The following is a 22,963-nucleotide window of genomic DNA, read 5'->3' as shown; positions in this document are numbered from 1 at the left end:
TAGCTGGTTGATTCTCTCTTTGAAGGTCTACATATTTAGTGGGCGCTTGTCTTGCTCTGATGAATTGAACAGGGTTTGTTTTCCAAAAGCCTGGCATTTCCTCTTCTTGTTTTCCTAGGCTTTTAACTGGCTCCTCTGCAACGTCATACAAACCACGTCCCTCCATGACATTCTTTGGCATTTTGTGGCCTCTCTTACTCCAGCCCCTGTAGAGGCTGAGGAAGAAGAAGATGAGGAAAACAAAGCCAACAAGGAAGCCATCGAACAAGTAAATCAAAGGGATTGCATGATCTTTACAATCAATTTTTGTTTACGTGTTTGGAAAACCACTGTGCATTTTTCTCTCTCTCTTAGAATAGTTGTATCAAGGTAGGGGCGAAAAAAAATATCCTGTTTGGGTTTTTTTTTACAGCAATCTACGGATCACACATGGTTCCTTTGTGGAGACTATTTCAAAGACTAATTTGTAACCCAAAGAGAGTGTATGCTGTGTGGGTGCATAGATACAGCAGCTGTAGCTTTGCCAGGGTGTAAATACCGTGTTTTCCCCAAAATAAGACAGGGTCTTATTTTCTTTTGTCCCCCAAAATAAGCACTTGGCCTTATTTTCAGGGAGGTCTTATTATTTTTGAGGTGCAGGAGGCGGCAAGCAGAGTCACCTCATGGCTGCTGCTGTGTTGCAATATTTTCAGGGGAGGGCTTATTTTAGCACATGCACTCAAAAGCCTGATCGAGCTTATTATCCGGGGAGGTCTTATTTTCGGGGAAACAGGGTATGCCAGTCAAGTTTCCTTACTCACTTTGTGAGAAATTAGATTTTCTCAAAGTCAGGGCTTCTGTCACTTCTTTGACATGGTGGCCTTTTTTAGGCCAGAGAGAATTCCAGAGAGAATGGCTTAAATTAGTCAATGCATAAAATAGCTAGGAAAATGGACTGGCCCATTGTCACATTTAAAAAACAAAGGTGGTACTTCAGCAAGACGACTGTTTTGAAATCAATAATCAAGGAATGTCATGAAATGCAATATTTTTCCCTCAAGTTTTTGAAAAGGATGGATCTTTTTAAGAATGATGACTCAGAATCATTGATTCTTCGCTTTTCCTCAGCATATTTCCGTTATGCTAGAAGCGGGCCTTTTAAATTTATTTTTTTTCCTTTTAGGTTTAAATTGTTTGTGCTGCTTTTGTAGGTTATTTAAAGGTTTGGATTTGTCTTAGTTAGCTTGCTATTCTTTGATATGGATCTTACTGCTGTCAGGGTTCCAAATAGCATCCAAAAGTAAATCAGAGTCCAAGGCAAAGTATTCCTCAAAAGTTCCAATTTATTAAGAGATCCATGTTGGCTCATCTGGGAAAACCCACATCTGAAAGCTTCCCAGTTTTCCCACCCAGTTGAAAGTTCAAGATCTTGCCCCGACATCCACAAGTCCATCACATGGTCCAATCTTCCATTGCCATCCTGGCAGTTCCATCCATCCAGTTCTGGCCAGGTGCAGAGATAAAGGATGTCCTTGGCTTTCTCAAAAGAATTTTGTGATGGATACATACCATCCAACTATATAATATCCTCCCTCCCATTTTCCCACAATAGAAAATGCATAGTAGAATAATAGGATGTGTGGCAGGCCTAATGTCCAAAAGAAAAATGACTGCAGGCCTGACAACTGCTTTATGAAGTTCAGCTCGCTGCTTTACAGCTGTGTCTGTGTGTGCGTGTGTCAGAAGCCTCCTTGGGAGAACTTCAGGGTGGAGCAGCGTGAAATAACTAATTCAATGCTACTTGTGCTTGATGCGTAGGAAAAGGACACACGGGTTTGCGAGCATCCGTTGTCGGATATCGTGATTGCTGGAGAAGCCGCACATCCGCTCCCTCACACTTTTCACCGTCTGCTCCAGACCATCTCTGACCTGATGATGTTGCTGCCGAGCGGAAGTTCGTTACAGCAGATGGCACTGAGGTGGGCTGGTCCGGGGACAGGCAGGCAGGCTGGCTCCACATGTTTAGGGGCAGAGCCAAAATTTCACTAGGAAAACGTGGCTGTGGTGATGATGATAGCCGGGCTTTTGACTGTGGGTCTTCCCTGGTCTTTTGTGTGCTGGCTCTTGCAACTCTTCCAACTTGACCTTGGTGACACGGTTAGCCTGGGGGTGGGTTACTTTGGAAGGCTTCTTCTGGGCCCAGCCCTCATTTGGAGAACACATAAGTATTCTGACGGCCCTGCCTGGTCGTTCCATTTCACCGCTTTGGAGTCCATTGCTGGATGTTTACTGGTGGGAAGGGGGTCCCAGAGCTGCTTAGAAGAGCATCTACCCCCCCTTCTACCTTTCAAAACATCACCCATTCTCCCAGATGCGTTATCAGAATTTGTTATCCCATTGGCCAAATTTCAGCAATGTCCTTCCAGATCTTTTTATTTTATTTTATTTTTTATTTAATTTACTTTATTTACTTTATTTATTTTACTTTACTTTACTCTATTTATTTAATTTTATTTTACTTTTCTTTATTATTTTATTTATTTTATTATTTTATTTTATTTTATTTATTTTATTTATTATTTTATTTATTTTATTTATTTTATTTATTTTATTTATTTTATTTATTTTATTTATTTTATTTATTTTATTTATTTTATTTATTTTATTTATTTTATTTATTTTATTTATTTCATTTATTTTATTTATTTTATTTATTTTATTTATTTTATTTTATTATTTTATTATTTTATTATTTTATTTTATTTGATTATTTTATTTATTTGATTTTATTTTACTTTATTGCTTTGTTTTATTTTATTTATTTTATTTTTATTTTTATTTTATTTACTTTATTTTATTTTACTTTTCTTTATTATTTTATTTTACTTTATTTTATTATTTTATTATTATTTTATGATTATGTTATTATTACTTTATTATTATTTTATTATTATTTTTGCAGTCCATGTTGCCACAATGAGACTTTTGGGGAGAATTTGGTTATTTTATTCCCACTCATTAGAGGGAGGAGGGAAAACACTACAAACAACCTGAGCATTTTGCTTCTCCCAAGTCTACTTGCAATCTGGGCAGAATCTGGGCAGCTCAGGGTTAAATTCTTCGGTGCTTGGTGGTCTCTAAACTCACTTCTCTTCCTGCAGACGTTTCATTGCCAGGCAGGTAAGTTCATCAGTGCAGGGTGGATAGGTGGGAGCTAATCCACCAGTCTGGATGTTGATTTTGGCTCTTCTTTGATTGTTCTTGTATAACTGGTGCTGGTTTCTGCTGACCTGGGCTGTGTTTAATTGCTATGCGATGAGGAAGGATATATCTTTGGAAGCTTTGAAATGGAAAAGTCATAATGATGGCCTTCTTATTCAGATGCTGGAGCCTCAAATTCAAGCAATCCGACCATCAGTTTTTGCATCAGAGCAACGTTTTTCATCACATCAACAACATTCTCTCCAAATCTGATGATGGAGACAGCGAGGAGAGCTTCAGCATTAGCATCCAATCTGGCTTTGAAGCTTTGAATCAGGCGAGTTGATTTTCCAGATTACTGTGACAGCAGCCAATGAGAATCCATGGCTGCCAGAGAACACCTGCTCAAAATGGTTTCTTCAAAGGGCTGATTTCTGGTATAAAGAAAAGATTGGGAAAATGTTGATTTGGTTCCAACTGGGTACACCTTGAGCTGAAAAAAGTTTGCCCAGACTGATTTAAAGGAATAAGTGAAAGAGGTGGGAGGACCAAAGCATAATCAGTAACGTTGATTATAAGATTTTACATCACTTTATTAAATTAATTTAAGCCATAATAGCATATTTAACTGTGAAATTTATATGTTTTGATAGGAATCATGTATAGTAGTCTGCCTGAAGGACTTAACTAACATCGTTGATATAAAAACTTCGAGCCGACCAGCCATGATTGGTAGTTTGACAGATGGGTCAACCGAAACCTTCTGGGAATCGGGTGATGAAGACAAGAATAAAACCAAAAACATTACAATTAATTGCATGAAAGGAATAAATGCTCGCTATGTGTCTGTTCACGTAGACAATTCAAGAGACCTCGGGGTAAGCACTATTTCCAATCAAAAGAAGAGTAATGTTGACATGTCCATTTGGACATTAGAGGGTGAATTAAAGCTATGGGTCTAGAAAAGCAAGGCATTTCAAGTTATTGTTATAAATTCATATAATAAGCCAGATGGCAATAATTTAATGGAGCAAAGTGAGTGAGTGAGTGAGATAAAAATACTTTAAAACAATACTTTTTGTATGGGGTTTGGGGGGCTGTCTTTTTTCTTTTTCACCTTTAAGTCTGTATTGACTCCCAGTCTGAACTGTCTGAACAATTTTCTTGGTAAGATTTCAGAAGTGATTTGGCATTGCACATTTATGCAGATTCTCAGTCATCCAGGTCATGGTTATCCCAAAAGTGCTTTTTCAAGAGGCAACTGGACTTTTGGGGAGGGGGGTTAAGACCTTTCAGCTCTGAAGCTTCTTGGATGAGAGAAGCAAAACATCTTCAAAGGAAAAAAAAACTCAGAAAGTCCAGTTGCCTCTTGAAAAAGGAAGGTTTTTAGGTTTACAATTGCATGTTTCCCTGGGCTGAGAAAGATGGGCTGGCTCAATTGGCTGCTTAACTAAGATGGGTCTAGAACTCATAGTCTGGCAGTTTCTAGCCTGGTGTCTGAATTGCTATACCAAACAAAGTCTATTCTCTCTGCCTCCCTTTTATTTTAAACTGTTGATATTAAAATCAATTCAGAAACTTAAAATGCTTGGCTTTTATTTTTATTTTTTTGTTTCCTATTGTCATATCTAGAACAAAGTGACTTCAATGACATTTTTGACTGGAAAAGCAGTAGAAGATCTTTGCAGAATAAAACAGGTAGCTTACCTATGCCATTCAGAGTAATAACAAAGCATTTTAATGACTAAAATCTATGTATTTAACATTCTGTTTAATGAACTTTTCTTAATTAAGAACTTGGACATCTTTTCATTATCCTTTATTCTGACATTGCAAGAAAGAAAAGATAGAAGATCTGTCCTCTTGTAGTTAGTCATTTGTGTTCCATCTGTCCTTGTACAAAAAGTTTAGGAGCTGCAAAAGTAATGTAACCATTCTAATTTTAAATGTCCAGGAGTCAGTAGCTGGAGGACATAATAATACTGTTTTGATTTAGTGCTGATTTGCCTGTGTATTTTTCCATTGTTTAATTTCAAGCAAATGCTTCAAATCAAGTGCAATTCTCACATGTGTTAACATCAACTCATCCTTTTAGCCTGTGATGGTGGTGCGTGGATGTGACAATTTCATCTCTTGGCTGCAGAAATTGGGTCAGCCACTAGGTGGTAGCAAAGAGGTAGAGAAACTCTTAAGTATTTGTGGCCATCTAGTGGTCATTCATATTTTTCCAAGTCAGATCTTGCGGCTTTATCCTTAATTTTTATTTTTGAACCATTCCGTTTCAAAGTTACGCAGTTATGTTCTTACGGTCTACACCAACTTTCTTTTCTACTCCTGTGTTTTAGGTTGACTTGGACTCAAGACATATTGGCTGGGTAACTAGTGAACTTCCCGGTGGAGACAATCACATCCTCAAAATTGAGTTAAAGGGGCCAGAAAATACCCTCCGAGTTCGGCAGGTGAAAGTGCTGGGTTGGAAAGATGGTGAAAGCATCAAAATAGCCGGCCAGATCTCAGCAAGTGTTGCTCAACAAAGAAGCTGTGAGGCTGAGACGCTGCGAGTTTTCAGGCTTATCACATCACAGGTGAGGCTGTGTGAAGAGCACAATGCAATACTCAAGCCTTCATTTTAAAAAAAAGCAAGATTGTCACCCCATAGGTAGAAATGGCTTAGGAATCCTATCTTTCTTTTTCACATTTCCTTTGCCCCTTCCTAAAGAATATATTGAACAGAATGACAGGTTTGTGGTGGAATTTAGTTTAGAGGAGTTCCATTTGAGTCCATCTGAGTCCCTTGGGGGGAAAAAAATGGATACCTAACACTTGATTCTGCTGCTTCTTGGTTTACTTTAGATCTTTAAAATGGTTTCTACTTCAGATGTCTTTTCCCCAATTCATTCTTCACCATTTTCCATCTTCATCTTAGCTAGGTAATGTGTGAAATCTCTTCTCAACTTTAAACAAACTGCACAAGAGTAAAATGTGCATGTTTTAATGCGAGGCCTGCACCAGACAGCCTCTAATAATAGGAATCTGGAAATAGCAATAGCACTTAAGCTTATATACCACTTCACAGTGCTTTACAGCCCTCTCTAAGTGGTTTACAGACTATTTATTTCAGACTAGCTGATAACCTGCCCGGTATTTATTTATTTATTTATTTGTTTGTTTGTTTGTTTGTTTGTTTATTTATTTATTTATTTATTTATTTATTTATCCTAATCCTGTATTAGGCAGGGAAAAAAATGAATTAGATCTATAGTGTATGCACGCACAACACCCCCCCCTCCCTGCACTCCGTTTGGAGCCTAGTAGGCCTCCCTGCAGCCTTCTTGGAGCAAAAACGGGCCACGGGGGGGGGGGGTGTGTGTGTCGTGCCAACATACCCTGTGCGCCACCCGCACCCTGTACTCCACCTGCACCCTGTGCATGTGCGTGTGACCCTGCACCCCCGCGCACACACCCCACGCATGCATGGCAGAGACCTGAAAATCATTTGGTTGGCAGGAGGCACGCACACATGTGCGGTGGAGCTGGGCTGGGTTGATGGATTGTGTGTTCTGCATGCCAGGGACACACGCTCACACACACAGAGGTGTTAGGGGTGTCTTACACCCACAGTATTTTTTTTTTCCAGAGAGTAAGTCATCTGTGCACCAAGTTTGGTTGAAATTGCTCAAGGCATTCCAGAGTTATCCTGGAACACACACACACACACATGCACGCACACAAACAGCCATTTATTTATACACACACACACTCACACACACACAGTCTCCGAAGTGGGGCGTGGGAAGAGTCACAACTGGGTATCGTCATGGCCCATCTGCCCGGAGACTGAGGTAAATCTTGAGGCCACACCTCTACCTCTCCTCTGACTCTCCAGATTAACCTCAGTCTTCGGCCCAGAAGGAGCTAAATACCTGGCTCTCCTTGGCGGGGAATTTCTGCATATTCCATAGTAACAGGGTGGTCCTAAGACTTGACCCGCCTTAGGAGATAATGGAGCATTAGGATAGTAAAGAAATATTTTTAAAATTGCTAACATTTCCACATGAAAAAAAGAAAAGAAATAGCATGTCTGTCTTATTCCGGTATTTTATTTCTCCTCTGAAACAGGTCTTTGGCAAACTCATATCTGGAGACGCTGAGCCGACCCCAGAACAGGAAGAAAAGGCTTTGCTTTCTTCACCTGAAGGAGAAGAAAAAGTACACAATGTATTTATTTATGTTCTACAATTACCAAGATTTTGTTTTTATCTCCCAATGCAAGTTGGTTCAGATCTTGAACTGGGGCTGCGCTTCCTTGAGACAACAGTCTGGATCATTCAGAAACAAGGTTTTCAACCTTTTAACATGTGGAATGATGGCTTAACTGCCGGCACTCCTCTTATGGATTGGAATCCCTTAAATAGCAATAGCACTTAGACTTATAAACCGCTTTATAGCCCTCTCTAAGCAGCTTTTCAGAGCCCGCATGTTGCCCCCAACAATCTGGGTCCTCATTTGATCCACCTCGGAAGGATGGAAGGCTGAGTCAACCTTGAACCTGGTGAGATTCGAACCGCCAAACTGCTGGCAGCCGGCAGTCAGCAGAAGTAGCCTGCAGTACTGCACTCTAACCACTGCGCCATGGTGGCTCATAAATGGCACTCTGCTCAGAGGAAAACTTAGCTCAGGGGTGTTGTTGCAGCTACACTGCTTGGTTCTTGAGAGACATTAGAGGTCACAGCAGGATATTGGTTTTTTTTATTGAATTTTTTTTTTTAAAAAAAAGGTTTTACAAATATATGCCTCCCCTCCCCCCCAAACCCAACTCCCCCCCCCCCCAACCTCCCAGAGCAAATACAGGGTATAAACATTAACATGCATATTCTAAAATAAGGTAACAGACTTTAGCATCATCCCTCACTTGTACTTTAACTCCGCTTTTGTAAAGCTAACTTTAAGCAAATTGTATCCTTCCTTGCTCATTCAGTCATAAACTATCTGGAATTTCTTAGTCCCATATTTATTCTGAATATAATCAATCCATCTTCTCCATTCCAGCTTATATTTCTCATCTGAGTGGTCCTTAAGATATGCTGATATTTTAGCCATCTCTGCTAAGTTTGTTACTTTTAGTGTCCATTCTTGAATAATAAGTAATTCTTCCTTCTTCCAGTACTGCGCCACCAATAGTCTTGCTGCCGTTGTGAGGTTCAAAATCATATTAGTCTCTATAACTGTACAGTCTGTAATTATACCTAACAGGAATAACTGAGGAGTAAACTTTATCCTCTTTTTAAGAATATTTTGCATAATCCACCATATTTTTATCCAAAATGCTTTAACCTTTTTACAAGTCCACCATACATGGTAATACGTAGCATCAACACAATCACATCTCCAGCATTTAGGTTGTAAATTCGGATACATACAAAGCCAGGATATTGTTCATGATGTTACCTGATATGCCTAAGGTAGCATCTTCACATGAGCCAAAGGCTTTTAACCCTTTGTGTATTCACGGCTGTTTCAGCTATAGGAACGGGCCCCTGAATCAACTCTGCAGAAAGTTATAGATATGGGTGTATGGGTAATCCTTGAATTACAATAGTTTGTTTAGTCACCGTTTGAAGTTAGACCGGTACTGAAAAAGGCGACTTACAACAGTTTTTCACACTTACAACTAATTCAGCATCCCCAGGGTCACGTGATCATAATTCAGACCACTTGGCAACTGGCTCATATTTATGACGGTTGAAGTGTCCCGGCATCACATGATCCCTTTAGCAATCTCCCGACAAAGCAAAGTCAATGGAGAAGCCAGATTCGCTGAACAGCTGTGTCACTAACTTAACAATTGCAGTGATTCTGTTAATAACTTTGGTGAGCAAAAGTCATAAAATGGGGGCAAAGCTCACTTCACTACTGTGTCGCTTAGCAACAGAAATGTTGGGCCCCATTTTGGTCGTAAGTCGAGGACTATCTGTATTTTCACTTAGAATAACAAAAAAAAAATTTCCATTTCCATTTGCCAAAAAAAGAATAACTTTCCCCTGGAATTTCCTATCAAAATATGGACATGCAAGTTGTCATCCTGGAAGAAAAGAAAAAGCCCAGAGTTTAAATGTTCTAAATGGTGCTTTTTAGGGAATTTGGGCAACCACTGCTCAAGGGGTGTTTGTTTCCAACCTATCATTGGAAGGGGCAGCTTGTGTCTCCTGCAGCAAAGACTCTCACGAGCCACCTCTCTTCTTATCTAGGAAGGTTAAGTCAGGAGCAGAGGTGGGTTCCTACCAGTTCACACCAGTTTGGTAGAACCGGTTCGTCAAATCTACCGAACCGGTTAGAAGAGGTTCCACCAGTGGACCCGGATAGCAGGCCACACCTACAGACAAGGTTCCAAATTTTTTTGAAACCCACCACACACACACACACACACACACACACACACACACACACAGAGAGAGAGAGAAAGGAAGAAATAAATAAAGAAAAAAGAAAGAAAAAGTGAGAGAGATGAAAGGAAAAAGGGACAGAGAGGCAAAAGGAAGAAAAGAGAGAGAGAGAGAAAGAAAGAAAGAAAGAAAGAAAGAAAGAAAGAAAGAAAGAAAGAAAGAAAGAAAGAAAGAAAAAGCACATGGCCAGCAAGCCGCTCCCACCAGGTCACATGGCTGGTAAGCCACTCCCACAAAGGAGGCCGCACCCACAGAGTAGGTTCGAAATTTTTTTGAAATTCACCACTGGTCAGGAGATTCCAGTGGTAATCATGTTAGAAATTATTCTTTCCATATTCGGGTTTCTCTGTTGAGTCCATGGGGGTGCTGCCCCTATGTAAACGTTCTCTTAATTTAGAAAAATCTCACCTGCCTAAGGGTAAGGAATCCATCATGCTGCATCTGGAAGACCATTATTATCTCCAATTCATGTCGTTGAAGAAGGCCTTGGGAGATTTAAGGCTTATGGTCTCTTTGAAAATAAGTTTATATCCTAATTTTGCCTAATTTATTTACGTTGGCTAGATGCTTTACATCACTTAATACCAAAACTTGCATTGGAAACCAAAACAAAACTGCCTTAATTTTTTAGTCAGAACCTGGAATGTATGATTGTACTAAACAACGTTGTGTTCCTTTTCAAGGCAACTTCAGATGCAGACCTGAAAGAACACATGGTTGGAATCATATTTAGCAGGAGTAAACTCACGAATTTGCAAAAACAGGTTTGTTCACTAGAACGTTTCCTAAGCTGGTTTTTCTTACATTGTGCATGTGATCTGCAGATGAAGGACAAAAGATTCCATACGCTAAGAAGTCAAGTCACTGGGGAAAGGAAAGGGACCCTGTCAGTTAGGAACTTGTCAGTGCCCCCAAACCTATAAAATGATGGACTTACAGCTCTACGGGCAAGGGAAAATAAAATGCTTGATTTCCAATGTAGAGATTAAAATTGACCCATCTGTCCAATCATGAGTTTCCACAGTGAACATCTGTAAACATGCAAGTGGTCATGTGCACAGAATGAAGTAAGACTGGTAATGCGCAAAATGTTCACTTAGCAGGAGACACAACATACACATACGTACTTGTGAGTTGAGAAGCATCTAGGACAGGAGGTTGGAAGCTGTATGATAAGCAGGAAAAAAGTCTACCTTCTCATACGTGTGCAGAACATTTGAATCACCCCAGGTCCAAGTTGCCCCAAAGGTGCTTTTCCAAAACCTGACAGGACTTTCTTGTTGTTGTTTTCCAAAGACCAGACGACTTCAAAAAATATAAATCCTTCCATTTCCCACTGTTCCGTTAACACTGAAGAAGCTTTTCAGATGAGAAGCGAAACATTTTCAAGGGAAACCCCCCCCCCCCCAAAAAAAGACTTGCTTTGGAAAAAAACGCATTCAGGACAACATTTTAAGTTTACAGGGGTTTTTTTATTAGCTTATAATATAAAATACAAAAACAAAAAAGCAAAGAGTAGGTAAAATAAGAGAGGGAAAGGGGAAGTACAGAAGTATAGAAAAAAAGGAGTGAGGAAAAAAGGGGATTGACTTCTGACTCCCTCTGGTGCAGTAGAATAAACCTCAACTTACTACTTTTCCATAATAGTATAAACTAGCCATTTCTATAACAACGAATCTATTTACATTTGAATGGTTTGGCCTTGGCAGAAACTGCCTGCATGGTGAAATGCAATGCATCCATTTTGGGAGGATGATTTGGGCAACGTGTATTATTCACCTTACAAGAAGAGCTAGTCCTATTTATATTTGTCCTAAGGGCTTCAGGTTTAGCGCTTATAGTTATAGGCATACATTTTAACCCTCTCTCTCTCTCTGCCAGCTCCATTCCCTCTTCCCACTCGGAGCTCTCAGGTTGCTTAGCTGCTGACCCTGATTCCCACGCCTCCTCCTTTGATTCAGCTGCTGGAGGGGCCACAACAGGGGCATGCCACACAAATAAGCAAAGCCCTTTCCACAGAATGTAGGTGGCATGCGAAACCACATTCCCCGTGAAACCTTTCTCCATGGAATCGGTCCCTGGTGCCCAAAAGGATGGAGGCCCATGTCTAGGTGATTAAACTAACATGACCAAGCTAGAGTTTAATTTCCTCCAACGCCTCTCTTTGTGGTTTAGGTCTGCGCTCATATCGTGCAAGCCATCCGCATGGAAGCCACGCGGGTCCGAGAAGAATGGGAGCACGCCATTTCTAGCAAGGAGAACGCCAACTCCCAGCCCAACGATGAGGATGCCTCATCGGACGCCTACTGCTTTGAGCTGCTGTCCATGGTGCTGGCCCTGAGCGGCTCCAACGTCGGGCGCCAGTACTTGGCTCAGCAGCTGACCTTGCTGCAGGATCTCTTCTCCCTGCTGCACACGGCTTCCCCCAGAGTACAGAGGCAGGTCGGTATTGAACGGTGGCTCCTTTTTCCTGGTCGCAGGATGATTGGCTCCCCCAAGCAGGGTCGGCTAATCTCTGTGGTTGGTCCTTTCAGGTCACCTCTTTACTGAGGCGGGTCCTGCCCGAAGTCACTCCCAGCCGCTTGGCCAGCGTCATTGGGGTCAAAGCCCTGCCCCCAGCTGATATCAGTGACATCATTCACTCCACGGAGAAGGGAGACTGGAACAAGCTGGGCATTCTGGACATGTTCCTGGGCTGCATTGCCAAAGCGCTCACCGTTCAGCTCAAGGCCAAAGGCACCACCATAACGGGCACGGCTGGCACGGCAGCCGGCAAAGGCGTCACTACCGTCACTTTGCCAATGATTTTCAATTCCAGGTTAGTAGCAGTTATGCAGTTGTTGTCTTGACTCAGTTTCCCATACTCCATGAGACTTTTTTTTTGTAAGATTCATGCTACCTTCCCTTTGAGATGGTGTTCACAGCTATGTTCCTGAAAGTTGCTCCAAAAGTACTGTCAATTCTTTCAATACGTTTTATAGAATAGAATAGAATAGAATAGAATAGAATAGAATAGAATAGAATAGAAAGTGGAATGGAGTAGAATAGAATAGAATAGAATTATAGAATAGAATAGAAAGTGGAGTGGAATGGAATGGAATAGAATTACAGAATAGAATAGAATTACAGAATAGAAAGTGAATGGAATGGAATAGAATAGAATTACAGAATAGAATAGAACAGAATAGAATAGAATTCTTTATTGACCAAGTGTGATTGGACACAAAAGGAATTTGTCTTTGGTGCAGATGCTCTCAGTGTACATAAAAAGACAAGATACATTGGTCAAGAATCATAAGGAACAGCACTTAATGATAGTCAGAGGGTACAAAGGAGCAGCCAGGAAACAATCAATATCCATATAAATCGCAAGGACGCAAGCAACAAAGTTACCGTCATGCAGTCAAAAGTGAGAGGAGATGGATGATAGGAACTATGAGAAGACTAATAGTAATAGTAATGCAGCTTAGTTAATAGTTAATATGGGAATTGTTGTATTAGGGGTTAGGAATAAGAGACAGAAAGTAGCAATTGGGAAAACACTACCAAGTACACTGCTATAAAATATAATACAATTATAATTACAATGTATATGTAAATCTTAGAAGCAAAAAAAAGACTATTATTATGTATATCTAAATAATACTATTACTGTTGCCAGTGATTTGAATAGAGCAAATTGACCCAGACAATGTAGTTCACTAAATATGTTGAAGGAAAAGAAAAAGCTACATTCCTAAATTACAAAAAATTTTCTTCCTTTCTTTAGTTATCTCAGACGAGGTGAAAGCCATTGGTGGATGAAGGGCTCAACGCCAACGCAGATTTCAGAAATCATTATTAAGCTCATAAAAGACATGGCAGCTGTAAGATTTCGTTATCTTCATATATTACCTTCTGCTCTGTCGTTCACACAAAGCAGCTTTGTTCCACTAGACTTTAGGGGTTGTTCTCCCGCCCCCCCCCCCCCCACCCCGCACTTTCCTACTCATGACCTAAACTGCTTCCTTGTGCAGGGTCACTTGTCTGAAGCTTGGTCTCGGGTGACGAAAAACGCCATTGCTGAAACAATCATTGCTTTGACCAAAATGGAAGAAGAATTCAGATCCCCTGTGCGCTGCATCGCCACAACCCGCGTAAGAAAGTTGGCTTGCCTCTTATCTCTGGCGGTGTCTTTTGTCAGTTTGGTTCTTTACTAATCATGCTTCTTATTAAACAAGGAGCTGCGGTAGGCACAGTGGTTAGAATGAAGTATGGCAGGCTGATTCTGCTGACTGCCAGCAGTTCAATTCTCGCTGGCTTAAGGTTGACTCAGGCTTCTGTCCTTCTGTGGTCGGTAAAATGAGGACTCAGATTATTGTTGGGGGCATTAAGCTGACTCTAAACGGCTTAGAGAGGGTTATAAAGCACTGTGAATTGGGGTGTGTGTGTGTGTGTCTTAAGTGCTATCTGTAAACCATTTAGAGAGGGCTATAAAGCACTATGAAGTGGTATATAGAGATAGATAGATAGATAGATGGATAGATAGATAGATAGATAGATAGATAGATAGATGATAGATAGATAGATAGATAGATGATAGATAGATAGATAGATAGATAGATAGATAGATAGATAGATAGATAGATATGTCTTAAAGTGCTATTGCTATTAATCTTATAATTTAAAATAATATTAATAGGACTATGAACCTACTCTCAGCACCCAAGCCCTGGTAAATAGACAAATAAGCAATTGCTTCCAGTCACGGTAAAGCCTTGGTTTTGCTGAATGAACCTGTCCTCTTTCCTGCAGCTGTGGTTGGCCCTGGCCTCTCTCTGTGTCCTTGACCAAGATCACGTTGACCGCCTCTCTTCTGGAAGATGGATGGGCAAAGATGGACAGCAGAAGCAGATGGTGAGGAATGGATGCTTGCGGTGTATCTTTCGGAGTTAGTCTCCACCATCTTTTGAAATACATTGAGATGGATATTATTGATTACTGGAATTATGTATTCAGGAATATGTTATTTTGTGTTTCCATGCTACTTTTTAGAGCATCTTGTCCTTTGAAAAGCAAAGATTAGCTTGAGCCCGTTAGGTGAGGCTGATCTTCCCAAACTTGAAATAAGAGTTGGGCCTGGTTATTTATTTATTTAGGGAATTTATATTGCCACCTATTCGCACCTGGTGACTCAAGACGGCTTGCAGAATATAAAACCTCATATAAAACAGTAAAACTAATAAAAGAAGTGTCATATAATAAATTAATATAATAAAACCACCCCCCACTCCAGCGACACCACCTCACACGAGCCATTTAATGGGCTCCATCCTACTCTGGATTCCCCAGGCCTGCTGGCAGTACCAGGTCTTCAGCGCCTCCCGGAAGAGTGTTAGAGTGAGCCATTCTAATCTCTGGGAACAGGATGCTCCAAAGAGAGGGAGCCACCATAGAGAAGGCCCTTCTTCTGGGTCCCACCAGATGTATCTCCCTCGGGGATGGGACCCACCACATTCCTGCCTCCCTGCTCTGATGGGTCGCTTGGATATGACCAGCCCTCAGATAACCTGGTCCCAAACCATGAAGGGCTTTAAAGGTGACAACCAACATCTTGAATTGCAGCTGGAAACAAATCAACAAGCCAATGAAGCTCCCGCAGGAGAGGTGATACAAGTGCACACCGGGGTCTCCACAAAACCATGCGGGCCACTGCATTTTGCACCAACTGGAGCTTCCAGATGCTCTTCAAGGGCAGCCCCATGTAGAGCACGTTGCAATAGTCAGTACAGGAAGTGACTAGGGCATGAGTGACTGAGTAGGGATTGTCGGTCCAGGAAAGGGGCGTAATTGGCGCAGGCCCTCCTGGCCACAACTGCCACCTGCTCGTCAAGCAGGAGTCGTGAGTCAGGAAAAACCCCACGTTGCACACAGGGTCTGTTTGGCGTAGTGCCACCCCATCCAAGTGCAGAAGTGGCAATTTTATCTGAGCCAATGAACCCCAAACCCAGAGCCACTCGGTCTGGTTAGCACTTAGGTGGGACACCAAGAGGGAAGTGCCAGGTGTAGGAGGCTGAGAAAGAAATGGGAGGAATGCCAGCTACAAAACTATCCACAGATAGGAAATGAGTTAGCTTGTAGTTTATGTCATCAGCTGATCAAGCCCGGGAAGGAGAAATGTAAAATGCTCAAAATCTTTCTTTCTTATTTAATTATTTATCACGTGTTTTCCATCACCAACAAGAGAGGGAGGGATATCCCTACCTATATTCGTTTCCTATCTCCCAAAGTTCTCTACTTTTCCCCCAATTCTGATATGAAAAGTTCGTCTTGAGATGCCTGTTTTATCGCGAAAATAAGGAGAGAAAAAAATCCTAGAAGGATGCAGCAAGAAATTATGTATTGTGCTTTAGAGCAGGGTTTCCCAACCTTGGCAACTTGAAGATGTCCGGACTTCAACTCCCAGAATTCCCCAGCCAGCGAATGCTGGCTGGGGAATTCTGGGAGTTGAAGTCCAGACATCTTCAAGTTGCCAAGGTTGGGAAACCCTGCTTTAGAGGAAAGGTCAACAGGAAACAAGTTCAACTCTGAGAAGACTTTATTAACCTTAGATTGATCTCTTTTAAAAAAAAATCTTCCAGCCAATGTGTGATAACCATGATGATGGAGAAACGGCGGCCATTATCTTATGCAACGTCTGTGGGAATCTCTGCACAGACTGCGATCGATTCCTCCATCTCCATCGACGGACAAAGTCACATCAGCGGCAGGTGATGTATGAGTCAGGCTCCCTAACTCTGGGGAAAAGAACCATATTTAAAATTTCTTTTTTAAAAAAGATGGCATCCAAGTTTATAATTAGTCATCTGCTAGTCACATGAGAAAATATAGTAGGGATTTGCATTTATCAATCAGGGGATTATATGTCTATAAGGAATATGTTCCTTTATTCACATTTCTTTTGTGTCCTGTCTTACACTCCCCTCCTATGAAATGTAAGCCGCCCTGAGTCCCCTTAGGGAAAGGGCGGCCTATAAATGTCAATAAAATGAAATGAAAATGAAATGTCATCACCCCGGATTAGCAGGGAATGCCCGAGCCAGGGTCAGGGTTTGGATGGAGAATAGAGGTTGAGATTATATCCTATGAAATGGAATTGCATAATTAACATTTTGCTTGATTTCATTGTATTTTTTTTCTTCTATATTTTCTTTTATTACTTTATTTTTCTTTTATTTTTTATTTTATTTCATTTTTTTATTTTATAGTTTACTTTATATTATTTTATCTCATTTTTATTTTGTTTTGTTTTATTACTTTACTATATTTTATATTACATTTCATTTTATTATTGTTATTTTCTTTTATTATTTTTAATTTTATTTCATTTCATTTTTTATTTTATAGCTTATTATTTTATTTTATATTATTTTATTTCATTTTCATTTTATTTTCTTATTTTACTATATTTTATATTATATTTCATTTTTATTATAATTATTTTATATTTCATTTTATTACTTTATTTTATATTTTATTTATTTTATATTTATGGGTGGGTGTTAAAATGTGAATTTTTATCATCTAGACTCCCTAATTACAATTCTTAATATGTGTTTGGCAAACCCAACAGGTCTTCAAAGAGGAAGAAGAAGCTATCAAGGTAGATCTTCATGAAGGCTGTGGTAGGACTAAACTCTTCTGGTTGATGGCCCTAGCCGATTCTAAAACCATGAAGGCTATGGTAGAATTCAGAGAACATACAGGTAAGATTTATTTTTAATTAAAAATTTATTTTTTAATCATTTCAACGATGGCAATGTAAAATACATTCAGCATTCTGAGTGTGTGCCATACAATTCTCACTCACTCATTCATTCATTCATTCATTCATTCATTCATTCATTCATTCATTCATTCTTCATCATGTGTATTTACATACAAGTATTGGCTTGCAAAATATTTTCTGAATTGGGTTCCTGGCTTGCATAGAATAACACAAGCATAGATGGGGGTGGGGGGACTCTTGGTTCAGGCACCCCGATCAAAAAGTGTCTTTGCACATATGTCATGATCTTGACTAAGATTTGAATCTAGTTTGCAGCTTCCCTTTCTCCCTAACATATCTCTCCTAACATCTGCCTGGTTGATTCGATCCTGCCTGGTTGACATACACTCAGTTAAACCATGTCCTCTCTTGGGACCCTGAACATCAGTGGTGGGATACGACCAGTACATCCTGGTACGGGCGTACCGGTGCCTGCTGGGAGCACCAGGTACTATTCCGGTACTGTTCTCCGGAGGGCCTACCCACCCGCCCTTCTTACCTGTATTTGAGCCAATCAGGGCTTACGCGTACACGCGTGGAGCACACGGTGCCTGCATGACACTCTGCTGAGCAGCTGGAGCGTCGCGGAGCCGTCGTGGGTGGTATGTACGCATGCATGCATGCGGTTGGACGCCCAGCCCCATTGCACCGTACCGGTTGCAACGGGATCCAGAACCCACCACTGCTGAACATGTTCATTCTCTATAACAGCACCTTCCCTCTGGAAAAAAGTGACCCTCAAGATCGGTTCCTGCTGTTTTTTTTAGCAGAGCTCTTGAAACCTGGCTCTTCACCCAGATTTTTAGCAAGGGAGAGTAGCACTCTGGCTTCATCGTGTTTGTCATTTTTTAAAAAATCTTTGTTTTAACGGGTTGGATTGTACCTTCTTTGTTTGATTGTTGTGGGTTTCCCAGAGTCATTGAGAATCGGGTGGCATACAAGTTCAAATAATAATTACGACATCAGTGCAGAAACGATGCCTGACGGATGACTTTGCCCAGCACCTCGTGTGCTGCATGTTTTAAAGCGAATCACAAAAGTACTGTATGTGAATTCCCTTCTTGCAGGATTTTCCCAGGGAGTCCTGTTTGACGCACAGACCTTTTCAGGATCTATCTCTGATTCCAGAGGACCTGGCAAGTAGATCTGTGTCTGTACCAAAAACCCTGAGAAGCTGCTGCCATTAGGCCGAGCCAAAAAAAAGTTTGTGCTAGATGCTTCAGTTTTCCAGGGCCTGCCTTGTCTTGGTACTTGCAAAGCCATGGCTGCTGGGTAGAATCCTTTCCTCGTGGTAGAACGGTTAATATTTGCCTGATTGATAATACGAAAGTATCTTTTTTTCTTCTTCTTCTTCTTTTTCTTTCTGGTTTGGATCTAGGCAAACCCACCACAAGCAGCTGCGAAGTATGTCGTTTCTGTGGCTGCCGAAATGGAACAGAGTTATCTGCTGTTGGCAGTGTCTGCTCAGATGCCGATTGCCAGGTCTGTACACCCAAACTCTGAACCAAGTCTGAGAATGTCCAAGATGAACTACCCTATTTTTCGGAGTATAAGACAAACCAAGATTTTGAAGATGCAAATAATAAAAAAAAAGTTTTTGCACTCTACGGACCTCCCCAAAACAGCCCGTTTTTTGCAAAAACGGGCCTGCTTTTTGTCAAAAAAAAAGGGGGGGCATGCATAGCCTTTAGGAGGCTTATAGAGTACTCCTGGGGGCTGGAGGCAAAAACAAGCAAAAAATGGCCCATTATTCACTCATTTTTGCCCTCCCCAGCCCCCAGGAGCACTCTGGAAGCTATGCACGGCCATTTTGGTGAAGGGGGCAGGGTTTCAGGAGGCCAAAAAGGCTGTATTCAGTGTATAAGACACACCCAGTTTTTCACCCTCTTTTTTTGGGGGGGGGGGGAAGGTCCGTCTTATACTCCGAAAAATATGGTACTTGGAACTCGAGAAGGTCACTCCTGAGTGGCACCTCGAGGAGGATAGCTCAGCTGGGTGAGGAGGATAGCTCAGTTCTGGGTGAAGGAATGGGCAGAACAGGGCCAGGGTGGGACAGCTGTCCTCTGAGTGTTCTCCTATAGATATTAGCCAAATACAGTTTTATTAAACATAGGTGGCTGCTTCTATCTGAAGTCCGATGAAGCTGTTAAATGCACACTCCCTTTCCTGTTCAAAATACTTGCTTCTGACTGAGAGAGAAGGGAATGGCTTCGTCCGTGAGCACCTAATTAGCCAGAAGACAGTTCTGCCATTTCTGCCCATTCATTCCAAGATTTCCAAACCTTTTTTTTTTTTTTTTTTTTTTGCTCCTCTGCAAAGAATATTGATGGATTGCGACGGTGGCAAATATCTATCGCTCGGGTGGAGGATGAGGGTGGAGGTTCATTCTCCAAGCTTGTTTCCGAACGTTTCATTACTTGGCTGGGTAACATTTTCAGCGGAGTTTAGGGGATGTCTGTATCTGTGTTCCTCTGCTTACAAAGGCTTTGTGTGGTCAGCAAGTCTTGTGATGGGTCAGGTGTGGGTGTGTCAAGTGAAGGTCACTGGGAAGTAAAGTGGGGGGGAGGTGTTGGGATTGGTTGAGGGTCAGTGCCATCTCTGCTTGGCAGTGTGGTGGATTTGAATTCTGAGGGTTTATAGGCTGGTTGTAGGTCCCTGTGTCTGTTGATGGATTCGCTTGTGGATTTCCAGGCTTAGATGAACGCACTGTTGTGGCCCGCTAGCAGCCAGCGGATTTGATGAGGTTGGGGAGGAACATGGGCCAGTCCTGGAGGCTTTGGAAGGCTCTGATGAGGGCTCTGTGTCGGAGGCAGAGATGGGGCCAGAGCCATATGCCAGCTATCAGCTGCCTTCAGAGTCAGACATCAGTGAGGCAGACAAACAGCTGGAGCCTGTTCCCAGTTGTCAGGTGAAGGGAACAGGGGTTGACTTGGGAGGAAGGCCACAGGTGGATGATGAATGGCCCCTCCCAAAGGAAATAAAAGAGGAGCGAAAGGGGAGTGGAGTTTGCAGGACACAATTTGTTCGCTTAATTGGTTCGTGACTATCTGAGACTCCTTGCCAAGTTTTTGCAGATATTAGCCTGGCAGCTCTCCAAGCCAGATAAGGTCTGTGACTGTAAATCCACCCTTGAAAGACTTTGCTGGATGTAAATGAGCAGAGTTCACAGTAAATTAATAAGGTTTTTTTTTGTCAGGACAAGGAGTTGCTTTGTGGTTTGGGGAAGCCGGTTATGATAGGCATGGCTGGTGATTCTGGTATTGCTCCAATCCAACTGAGTGTGGGTAGATATTAGCGATTTGGGATCATGTGGCGTCTGACTGCCAGCTGATGTTCATGCGTCTGGTTTTGAATCGTTGTGATGTTTGCACTGATGGGGCTGATCCTTTCCTAGGAATATGCTAAACTCGCCTGCAGCAAAACCCACCCTTGTGGCCATCCTTGCGGAGGAGTCAGGAATGAGGACCTGTGCTTGCCCTGCCTGCATGGCTGCGACAAGAGCACCCCCACCGCCCTGAAGCAAGACGCCGACGACATGTGCATGATTTGCTTCACGGAAGCACTTTCAGCAGCTCCCGCAATTCAGGTGGGCTGCTCTCTTAACACCAACTCCTGAGTCCCAGCAAGTCTGGGACCCAGCTGTCCTATTTCTTCTGGTACTATCGATGATATTCATATGCTTCTACGTATCAGGACTATCAGCTGTCTTACTGTGGTTCAACTGGACCTTGGCACGATTGACGTTCAATATTTAAAATGAATATTCTGTTTGGCATGAAGAATAAGCATTTAAAACATAAGTGCCAAGGGACCTTAAATTAGAACTGAGGATCTATGTGGGTACCATGACTTTGCAACATCACCTTTTTGGCTAGAGCTGACTTTGCCAAACAGGAGAAGGACTTGAGAGACAAATAACACTCGTTTTGGTCAAGTGTGCCAAATTGGTGCTCAGGCATCAGAGCTAGGAAGTTGCCTAGGTAGGAAAAAAGAAAAAGAAAATAAGACAAACCAATGTTGAACTGGATTTTGTGAGCAGAAATCCATTGAAGGCTGACCATAAGTTACAGCTAAGCTCTGCCTAGCAGGGACCACCTGAATGGATTTGATGGAAAGGAGAAGGCAATTTTCCTCTGATCCTCCAGCCAACCCCTCTTGATTCAGTACAAGAGTGAGAGAACATTGATTTATCCTCTTGATTCACTCTAAGGGTGGCCAGGGCTCCAGTGAAGCCACTGCCAACTGCAGACATGGCGCAGCAGCTCAAGCCAAGTTCCATTAAATCAGAGGGGAAACGTGCAGCACTGTTACGATCAGCTTCCAAGCCTGGTTTAATAGGGTCCATTGCTTTTCCCTCCAGGATCATCTTAAATCTGGTCGTCTGATTTTTTTCCCCCCCATCATATTTCAATATTCTACTTCAATAATTTAAATCCTGAATTAGGTGTAAAAAGCAATGTGAAAATAAAGATTGAAGTGAGATTAAGGGAACTACCACTTTCATTGGAAAGTGAGAAAGGTACCTGCAGGGATTGCCACGTGTACCTCTTCAAAGACCAGATTCTAGCTAAAATATGGTTTTACCGGATTAAAGAATAATGGTTACCTTGGTTAAACATAGTATTTGCAGTGAACTGCTGAGGAATATGCCAGCATATCACTTTCATTTCTTTCCGACCAATTCTACTCATACATATCAGCCACCACTCTCCTTATCACACGCTTGAATTCACTCTGGTAAAATTGTCCAACATGCTGGTTCAGGATGGTTATTTCATGGGGCGCAAATAATTGGGGTCAGATATGACACTAAACCTGTGTGTCATGAATTCCAAAACTGGGTGGATGTAATGTGGAAATCAGACCCCTTTTGATTTTTCAACAAATCATGGCTGATAGTTGTGAAAAGCATTGCAGTTAGGGAAAGTTACGGGAATGCTGAGCGTTGCTGGATCTATCAGAGTATCAGTGCAAATGTATTCATAGTTCTTACTTTCTGCAGCTGGACTGTAGCCATATATTCCACCTACAATGCTGCTGCCGGGTTCTAGAAAACCGATGGCTTGGCCCCCGCATTACTTTTGGGTTCATGTCCTGCCCCATTTGCAAGGTAAGTTACAGAGCCAAGAGTTTCTATTGGGCATCTTGTAATTTACATTGAAGGAGACACTTCTGTCTCCATTGATTATCCATTGATAATCTTAATAAATTAAGTTTGAGTTTTGAAAGAAGTAAAAAAAAAAAAATTGCATGTGATCAAATTACCCGCAATTATTTTTCTTTGTTCTTAAGTAAATATTTACTTGTATCCCATATTTTGGATGTTTAGCAACTGGCTCGTACTTATGACTGGTTACACGTCCCATAGTCATGGGACTGCAATTTGTGATAATTTTTGCAAGTTTCAAAAGGGGGGGGGGAGAATGCTCATTAGGGAGTTTGCACGTGATTCGCTTAACAATGGTCATAAATGAGTTCTATTATGAGTGCCTCAATATATGGCCATCAAAATTCCAGTCCTAATTGTTTTGGC

General features: G+C 41.5%; 1 protein-coding gene across 10 annotated transcripts in view; it reads left to right on the top strand.

Annotated features, from left to right (window-relative positions):
- Positions 1-22,963, top strand: part of MYCBP2 (MYC binding protein 2) — a 144,914-nt gene that overhangs the window by 117,616 nt on the left and 4,335 nt on the right. For 8 of the 10 annotated variants that reach the window (XM_087726884.1, XM_087726887.1, XM_087726882.1 and 5 more), the window contains 18 exons: positions 119-268; positions 1,798-1,958; positions 3,361-3,517; positions 3,834-4,058; positions 4,813-4,878; positions 5,526-5,765; positions 7,300-7,398; positions 10,307-10,387; positions 11,799-12,065; positions 12,158-12,441; positions 13,393-13,489; positions 13,640-13,759; positions 14,418-14,519; positions 16,244-16,372; positions 17,236-17,368; positions 18,809-18,912; positions 20,825-21,016; positions 22,433-22,540. In XM_087726884.1, the coding sequence (XP_087583010.1) occupies positions 119-268; positions 1,798-1,958; positions 3,361-3,517; positions 3,834-4,058; positions 4,813-4,878; positions 5,526-5,765; positions 7,300-7,398; positions 10,307-10,387; positions 11,799-12,065; positions 12,158-12,441; positions 13,393-13,489; positions 13,640-13,759; positions 14,418-14,519; positions 16,244-16,372; positions 17,236-17,368; positions 18,809-18,912; positions 20,825-21,016; positions 22,433-22,540 (2,715 nt within the window). Of the gene's footprint in view, positions 1-118; positions 269-1,797; positions 1,959-3,360; positions 3,518-3,833; positions 4,059-4,812; positions 4,879-5,525; positions 5,766-7,299; positions 7,399-10,306; positions 10,388-11,798; positions 12,066-12,157; positions 12,442-13,392; positions 13,490-13,639; positions 13,760-14,417; positions 14,520-16,243; positions 16,373-17,235; positions 17,369-18,497; positions 18,775-18,808; positions 18,913-20,824; positions 21,017-22,432; positions 22,541-22,963 lie in introns of those variants that run through there. The other 2 variants (XM_087726880.1, XM_087726888.1) reach the window with 2 other exon arrangements.

Source organism: Thamnophis sirtalis, unplaced genomic scaffold (genome assembly GCF_051295495.1).
Source record: "Thamnophis sirtalis isolate CommonGarterSnake01/CBP01778 unplaced genomic scaffold, rThaSir2_p1.2 scaffold_12, whole genome shotgun sequence".
Lineage (NCBI taxonomy): Eukaryota > Metazoa > Chordata > Lepidosauria > Squamata > Natricidae > Thamnophis > Thamnophis sirtalis.
This window is presented reverse-complemented; position numbering and strand designations above follow the sequence as displayed.